This window comes from Pan paniscus, chromosome 14 (genome assembly GCF_029289425.2).
Source record: "Pan paniscus chromosome 14, NHGRI_mPanPan1-v2.0_pri, whole genome shotgun sequence".
Classification (NCBI taxonomy): Eukaryota; Metazoa; Chordata; class Mammalia; order Primates; family Hominidae; genus Pan; species Pan paniscus.
The window spans coordinates 96,238,559-96,247,630 of NC_073263.2; the positions used below are offsets into that span (position 1 = coordinate 96,238,559).

At 48.8% G+C, this 9,072-nt stretch overlaps 1 protein-coding gene across 1 annotated transcript; it reads right to left on the reverse strand.

Annotated features, from left to right (window-relative positions):
* Window positions 1-234: 234 nt before the first annotated feature.
* SOX21 (SRY-box transcription factor 21) lies at window positions 235-2,662 on the reverse strand. Its single transcript, XM_034936862.3, has one exon. It carries the CDS (start codon window positions 2,660-2,662, stop codon window positions 1,832-1,834), a length of 831 nt encoding a protein of 276 aa, XP_034792753.1. The 3' UTR covers window positions 235-1,831.
* Between the last annotated feature and the right edge of the window lie 6,410 nt (window positions 2,663-9,072).

Here is a 9,072-nt window from a genome sequence, read left to right on the forward strand (position 1 = left end):
GCTAATACAACGACTTGGGCTTTTTAAAAATCTTCTTTCCTATTCACGATTAAAAATGTGATAAATCAGGTTTTTGGCTCTGAATAACAATGGCTTGATTTAGATTTCCTAGTAAATCTATTCAAAAGTGAAACAAAGGGTGCCTTTGGAGGATACCTTACACTTCACCTGGACCAGGCACGTAAGGGCAATTCAGATAAAAATCTTGTTAGGAACTCAACAAGAAATAGAAGATTTTTCTTTTCCCTGGTTCAGGCTTTATTTAAACTCTTTGTTCAAAAAAAATGAACAGAGTGATAGTCGGATTCTAATTTACAGATATACCTTAGACGTCTAATATTAAATTAGAAGGTCACACTAGAAAATCATTTACACATAAAGGTTAAAACCATATTTAAAATTTTAAAAACTTTATATTACATAAAGCCAAAATGAAACTAAATACATGTTAGCCAACTTCATTCACAAACATTAGTCAAAATATATACATTTAAAAAGAAACAAAGCTAATAATTGAAGGTTCCTTTTTTCTAAAATGTGTTTTATTGCAATTTGCAAATGAATTGCAGGTGATCTAAAAAATAAGCCAATTGAGGAGGGAAATCCAAAACACATTAAACCAGCTCAACTTGGGAGAGAAATGCTAGCTGAAAATGAGAGACATCTGTTGAAACAATTCTGTGCTTTTTTCCTTCAGTTTTGCTAAATAATAAATATATAATTACCAGACAAAAAAGTCTGATTTAATCTTCGATAAAATTGCGATTCTGAAATAGTTTCGCAATTTTTAAAAGTTAACTTTGATATTCGCTCAAAATGTTTTTGAGTCTAAAGTCGACTCAAACTTAGGGCAACGAAAATAACACATTTTCCAAGCCTCAATGTTTTCACTGACATATACACATTTACAATCTTAAGGTGAACTCAGCCATAAGGGAAAATAGGAGCAGTGCCTTTTTCCTTTTTTGTAAACTGTGTCAGAAATCCAAGCGAGTGGACTCAGGGAGACTTCTAGTAGTTTGTTGTTGTTGTTTGTTTAGGAAGAAAATCCAATTGATAACTTTCATCTCACAAATATTTCTTGTTTGCGTTTCTTGCCCTTGAGAAAGAGCTCTTGCTCTGATTTGCAAATGGCGTGATAAACAAAAGAAACCGTGATCATCTCACACAAAAGGCCAGATTCGAGCCGGTCACTGGTCAAGAATGGATCCGGTTGGGAGTTCTGCTTGAGAGAACAGAGATCTGCAAAGTTCAAATAGTACAAACAGGGAGGCGAGGCTGCTCAGAGCCATCCCACTCCCAGAAACGAATGACACAAGCAGCTTTTCCCGTGTGCCAGCCATTTCAGACCTCACATTTGAACAGCGTGCATGCAACACGGACCGGGAGGGGGTTGGGGGTTGGGGGGCTGAGGGGCGAGGAAGAAGAATGAGAAACAAAAACAAAACCGACCATGAAACTTCCAACAAAACTGGAAAGGCCAACATGTCAAAAAGTTACTCCTCCACCTCCGTGGGTCAAAACGCAACAGGTTCCGAAGTGCAAAGCAAACGCCAACTGCTGCCGGACACAACCGCCTGCTTTCGAGTTGGCTGCCGAAGTGCGGGTCTGAAATGATCCTGCGAATTCACAGGCCTGCTCGCCCGCGCCCTCGCGCGCTTGGCCACTCCTGCCCCGCCTGGCCTCTCTGCCTCTGCCTGGCACCTATACATTCTATGTACATACAAACCGGGCCCCCGGTCGCGGGAGGGCGCACGGGGAGGCCGCAGCGCTCGTACCTATACATATGTACACGTGTGCACACCGGTCCTCGCGAGGCGGCCCCGCGGGGTCATAGCGCGGCAGCGTAGGCCGCGGGGTAGGGGTCCAGCTGGGGCTTGCCCATGCCCGGCAGCAGGATGTAGGCGAGCGGCGGCTGCAGCCCGGGGCTGGGCCACGCGCTGCAGTTGCACGGGATCATGTAGCCCGGGTTGCCCGGGCTGGGGTGCGAGTGCGTGTGCCCCCCGGCGGCGGCGGCCGCCGCTGCAGCCGCCGCCGCCGCGCCGTGGAAGGCGCCCGCGCCCGCGGTCGGGTAGCCCAGCGACGACGCGTACGGGAGGCCGGACGAGGACGACGAGATCTCTGCCATTTTGGAGCCCAGGTCGAGCAGCGAGTAGGGGCTGCCCGCGGCGGCGGCGGCGGCGGCAGCGGCGGCGGCAGCGGCCGACTGCGGGAAGAAGACGCGTGCGGCGGCGGCGGCGGCGGCCGCGGCCGCCTTCTCGGGATTGGCGAGCAGCGACTCAGGCACCAGGCCGCCGCCCGCCCCCGCGTGCAGCCCGGCGCCCGCCTTGAGCGCAGGGTGCTCGGCGTCCGCCACGCCGCCCAGGCCGTAAGGCACCGGGAAGGCGAACTTGTCCTTCTTGAGCAGCGTCTTGGGCTTACGCCGCGGCCGGTACTTGTAGTCGGGGTGCTCCTTCATGTGCATGGCGCGTAGACGCTTGGCCTCGTCGATGAACGGCCGCTTCTCCGACTCTGTGAGCAGTTTCCACTCGGCGCCCAAGCGCTTGCTGATCTCCGAGTTGTGCATCTTGGGGTTCTCCTGGGCCATCTTGCGCCGCTGAGCCCGCGACCACACCATGAAGGCGTTCATGGGCCGCTTGACGTGGTCCACCGGCTTGGACATGCTCTCGCCCTGCCGCGGCTGCAGCCCGCCGCCGCCCGGGCCTTCGCCCTCGGCCCGGAGGAAATCAATGTTGGCTGCCCGCGGAGACCCACTCGGCCGGCCGGGGCTCGTCGCGCCCCGGCGTCGCTCCCGCCCCGGAGGAGGGGGCTGGGGGACCAGCCCAGGGCCACGCCGCGCCCCGGGCCGCCCTAGTGTCTCCGGCCGAGCGCTCGGGCAGGTTGTCTCTGGGACACTCTAACTTCTCGGCGGTGCCCCCTCCCCGCGGCGGCAGTTTGCCCTTTACGTTCTTTGGGTCCTTCGTCTGCAGTGGCGTTTGCTGGTGAGCTCCCCGCAGGTAGCGGCGGCCGGGCAGAGCGCTCCTCCTCCTCGGTCGTTCTCTCTTAAATGCAAAGCGTCCCCAAAAGTTGCGTCGCGGAGACTCCTCGAAGTTGAGCCGAGGAGCCCGCCGCCGCGTGCTGCCAAGTGCCAAAGGGGGCTCTCAGCGGCTGGAGTGTTTGGGTTCTCCTCGGTGACTTTCTCATTTGACAGAAGCAGATGGGGGTGGGGAAGGCGGGGAGGTGGCCCTGGAGGAGGAAGAGGAGGGGGAGGCGGAGGAGTGTCCAGGCGTGCCACGAGAACGCAGAGCGCAGCAATGGATATAAATACAAATACAGCAGCACCAGCCTGTCTTCTTGGCTCCGGGCAGGGTGCGCCGATGGGAAACCCCCAATCGGCTGGGTGATTTTTTTTTTTTTTTGGAGGGGGGAGCTGTCCCCCGCAGCACCTGCCTCTCGAGTCTTCCTCTGCCGCTGCTGGACTGACGGGTGGGGCGAGGAAGGAGGGTGGATGAGGCTTGAGCAAGCGTGGGTCGCCCGGCCTCAGAGGAAATTCTCCCGGCTCGCCAAGGAGCCGCGTCTGGCCGTCCCCCGGGCCATGCCGGCTCCGTTCGCTCCGAGCCCCTTCAGGTGCGCCTGCCGACTTAGGGCTCCCGGAGCTCGCCGGCCGCGGAGGGCAGCGCAGCCTCCACGCGGCGCCGCAGGCCTGGCACCGGCCGCGTCCCCGCCTCGCTCTTCTCGGCAGCCGCCTGGCACTTGCAACTAACTTCGCCCAAGTTTCCTGCGCCGCGGCGCCCCTCTCGGCGCGCTCCTGGGAGCGTGCGCCCGCGAGTCCGCCGCGCCCGGGGCCCCTCTGTCCTCGCTGCTGTGGCCAGAGCCGAGCCGGCGCAGGGGCGGAGGTGCTGGAGGAGAGTTAAGGAAAACGGGCCATCACCTCAGTTCGCAGGTCCGCGCTGTGGCACCTCCCGCTCTCCCCACTCCCGCGGCGCAGGGGGCCCCTTCCCAGCCCAGGCCGCCCTCTGCACCGGCTCAGGTGAGTGTGGCTACCTGCGTGTGTGCGCGCCCGGAGCCGGCACTGGGTGTGCATGTCCAGCCGCGGCTGTGTGTGTATATCTGGGGGCCTGCGGAGGAGGTGGAGCCCAGGACTCGGGGAGGGAGGAGGGATCAGCGGAGCCGCCTCCCGCTCCCACACCCCCAGGACCTCGAATTAACAGATCCCCTCCGCCCCCCGCCCCCTCCCAATCCTCCTCCTCCCACTCCTTTTCACTTGAGAGCAGGTTTAGGCGAGTGGAGAGTCCGGAGCGCGCCGGGGAGTCTGCGCACTGTTTGGCGTTGGCAACCCCTGGTGTCATCCCGGCTACCCAGGCCGGCCTGGCGTGCAGCTGCCCTGGTTGCGGCCCTGGAATCCTCGCCGGGAGGAAGAAGGCGGCGGGCACTAGTAGGAGAGCCTCTCCAACTACGGAGGAAGAGGGTTAAACCTGGAGAAGGGGAGACTCACCCTTGAAAATGTTTGAGACTGTTCCTAGCAAGAAAGTGCTCATTTTCCTTGGAGGTCCAGGTGTTGCTTGCAACAGAAACAGAGGCTTCTCGCATTTTCTTGCACTGGCGATGCACCCAGTCAGAGGTAGTGGAGTGAAAAATAACTCTGGAGGGAATAAGGACATTCTTGGCAGCCTTTCCAAAAAAGAGCTAGCCCAGGCTGAGAGTATGCATCCTTGACTGACTATTCAGGTCTTTAAAAATTCTGTGTTGTTTGTCTTTTGTTGTAATCCTGGTCGCCAGAACCATCTATATACTGATCTCTTTAAGGTACAGTTAACTTACAGTGTCTCACTTACATGCGCTGCTAAGGTGAAGGTGTTTAAAATCAATAAGTGTAAGTAGTTTCCCTGGAAGAGAGAAGTAAAACGTACCAATCACTCAGTGCTGGAATATTTTTATGCTAAGCATAATTTCCTTCTTTAGTAGTTAGAGCAGTTTAAAAAAAAAATAGTTAACACGATGCAGAAGTCAAACAGCATGATTCTGTTTCCATATTTTCCTCACTTCTTGGTATGCTGCGGCACATTTAGAACATGATCTGTCTGGAGGTTTTATTCACATGGTGGCCTGCCCTTCAGGGAGAACTTGCTTGCCTTCTTTCTTTGGCAGTTTGGATTTGACCTAGCCCTGTGGTATGTGCAAGTAGGAACATCTAGAAACGGTTAACTCTTTAAGTCTTCCTACGATTTATGTTCAGTTCATTCTCACACACACACACACACACAGACACAAAAGCTTTGATTGTAATTATGAACGTGAATTAAAACTGTTTCAGGCCATCAGATTTATGTAAAAGTTAGGCTTGTTTTGTTCATTTTAATAAAAGAATAGTGACTTAAAAATTACAGTCGTGATAACAAAACTGTGAACAGCAGTGGCATCTATGTGGGTTTTTGTTTTTCTGAAGATGTCGTATTGACAAGCTTATTTTGTATCGGTTATGCCCTTGCATTGTTAAAATAATTGGACTGATTTCTCCAGAACCATATTCCTTTACAGGCTCTGTAAAGACACTCTTGTCATTCACAGACTCTGGCTGGAGCAATGGGAAAACACTAGCATGTGTAATTACATAGACTGGAATATTAAATATACTGTTTTGTGATGATAAACTACAAAATTATCGTCCCTGAGCTTTTCACCTACTGACTTATAGGTTTGAGACAAAAATACTATACACTGGCACATAAAGAACATATGTATATATAGGCCACAAAACATGAAATCTGTTATTCACTAAATATTGTGAATAAAGTTAAATTTAATCGTGAAAATTATTTTGACACATAAAAAGGGAGAAGGATTGTGAAAATGTGTTTTATATTAGTGAGTTAAGTGATTTTATACTATTCAAATTTAAGTGTAAAAATCTACTGCAATAAATTATTACATTAGAAATGTTTGTATATATGATTGAAATGTATGCTTACATGTGCAATGTCTTATAGGAATAATATATGTAAGGTTCCTTGGATATAGTTTTTTCCAGTATACATTTACAATATTGTCTGTCTAGTGATATTAAATGAGCCAAATTTGAACACTCTCAAGTCCAAGAATGTTGAACTGTGGGAAACAAAGGTGTCATAAGAAGAAAATGACTATTTGTGTGCTTGTCTATTCACCAAATGAAACTTCCCACATTTCAAAATAGGAAAGATTTGGTTTTAGTTCTTGGCTTCTAGGGGATCAATATTCTTGGCCTAACCCTTCACAACCAAAGAAAGAGCCCTCATAATCGGCCATTCATTAAAGAAAGGCAACGTGGCATTGCTGTTATTAACCAGCCTTCACTCCTCTTGCCTGAATCTGGTTGAGCTTTTAACAAAGTAAATTTTCAAGCCATTTTCATTCATATGTACCAAAATGTAAATTCGCTTTTAATTTCCTCATATCTTGTGTTTGAATTGATAGAGGTATATTTTTATTCTTGCTCAGTTTTGTCCTAAAGATTAAAAAAATCCCAGCATATAGGAAATGGAATAATCTGTGTGAGTGAATAGTGAAGGAAAATAAATTGAAAGAGAATTGTAAGTTTGATGAGCTTTATTTTGTCAACTCTTGATTGTAAACACCTAAAGAACAGTATAATTTGATCAGTAGAATTCGTGTGGGTCTGTATTTCCCTTGTGGCCACAGTGATATATGTGATCGCAAATGTATCTAATCGGAAACTGAGTGACACTCCCTCAGAAAAAGTTGTGGGCCTGTGTAAATTGAGTTTTCTCTTTTCCCCCTTCAATTCTCCCCAGAAAATAGTCTCTTTTCAATTCTAAAACTTTCACTAGGAGGCAGCAATGAGATTGTTGGGGAATAAAAAATACCTTGGCATCACGACAGGCTGGCTTGCTTGCTTTCTCTTCCACAAGGGAGGGGAGAATTCTTGGGTCCCAATGTGAACAGAATCATTGTCCCCCATCAGTTCATCCTCCTCTCTCTCATTAGATTTTCACCTAGGTGGCTCATTGTCACATTTTTCTAGAACCATAGGGATGATAAAGCAGCAAGCCAATGGGGTAATGAGAGGTGACTAGATGGAAGTGATGGGCAGTGAAGGTGATACCTTCAAAGTGCAGAGGCCAAATAATCATTCATGGACACTGAGAGCTGACAGCTGTTGTTAGAGAATGTTGGGGATCTGTTCTTAAGCAAGTGCAGTGGAAGAATTCAGAAGCTTTCATACCTGCATAGAGAGGTGATATAGCCTGTTTGTCCTGTTAAGAAGAAAATGAGAAGACTGTGACAACAGCCAACCCTGAGGCTTTTGCCACAGTTCTCTGGTCTCACTCCTATTAGCCCCCAAAAGGGGGAAAAATCCCAAACACATGATCTCTGTAAAGCCCAAGAGACAAGAAGAGCTGTTTGAGGTCAAGTCATGATGGAAAGCAACGGCTGTAAGAGTGGCCCTTCACCAGTGCCTGCTAATTTTTTATCCTTTTGAGATTTCTGTCCTTTTATTCTCACTGTTACTGCCACACTTGGAAACTGGGAATATACAGATCAATCATGGAGAACACCTTTCCTCATGTCTCCTGAGCAGGGCTCAAGCAGGCTGACATTTTCAAAAGAAGCCTTACCTAGAGGATAGAGCAGGAAAAACAATGTCAAAAACAGTCCCCTCTTGCCCCCCGCAAAAAAAAAATAAGAGAAAAAAGACAATACAAATAATTCAAAACAGACAAGTTCACAAAGTACCTATGTCAAATCCCAAGAATCCTATAAAAGCATAATTTTCTTAGGATAAGAACCTTTTTTGTTTTGTAAGTGAGAGGGAGCTAATCTTGTGCAAAACTAGAAATGAATGAGGAGGGTTGGATAGTGAGGGTGGCATTGGCCTGGGTGGTGAAAACTTCCAGCCTTCTGTAGCTATTACATGAGGACACTGGCTTTTGGTAGGGTGGGGTTCCTTGTGAATGATGAATCACCAACCATGCCCCCGTTTATTTTGAGAAGACCAAACCTGAGAAAGGGGGTTCTCTTAAATATCCCAGCAGGGTGGTAGATAAGCCACGCTTCTGGCTTTACAGAAGTCACTCTGACTGTCCCCCTCTTCCAGCTTCTGGCTTGCCCAGCCCTGTGCCTTCCTCCCACTCATATTCAGGTTCCTATCTAAGGACGGGTCTGCTTTAGAGCTAAATTGCTGAGCGGCTCTGCCTCTTAAAAGAATAAAAAAATACATAGCTATCAGTTATTGAGTTTTAAGATACCACACCTTTTGCACACATTATTCTATTTAACTTTTAGGAAAACCCTGTGATGTAAGCATTACCATCTCCAATTTGCAGACTGGGGAACGAAGCCTTAGAGCAGATGAGTAAGTAACTTGCCTAAAGTCACACAACCATAAAAGGAAGAATTGGGATTTGAAATAAGCTGATGTTTTTAACCTCCAGCACTTAGAGTCCCAATGGAAGTCTCAGCCCCTTTCCAGCTCAGATTCTCAATTCTATCTACTTCCCCAAGCTTTGTGTGACTCATTCAGCGCCCCACTCCCTCTATGAGGGAGTAGCCCAGTGGCAATCTCCCCGGTAAGGCATTCCAACCCCACAACAACGACACCCCAATCAGAAGAAGCAGTTTCTCTAAGTCCCATCCCTGCTGTTCTGGGGCCAGGCCTCCCCTTGCTCATGTAGCCCTCAGCACAGATTTGGTGTCAGCTGCAATCCACCATCACTCACTCCCTACGCCTCCCACTGCAAACACTGAACAATTGCCTGCCCTGAATAAACCCAATCTCTACCCTTTCTCTGATAGCCAAAGGCTGCTCCAACAATGTTATCTAATTTCAGTCTTTATTTTCTCCCAACCCTAGATGTCCGGCCTTTCCCTCCCTTTCTACCTTTCTTTTGTGAACCCCAAGTACACAAAATTGGTTTAATCACAGTTCGTGACTCATGATACACTCTCATAATTGGTCCATCAATGGCCTAGTTTTCTTTAGTTAGTTATACTTAATAATTTAACAAGTGCTTTTATGAGTCCACCACTCAAAATAAAATCTGCCAATAAACCTAACTAAATGATCTCTCCAGTAAACTCTGCACTCACCTTCCC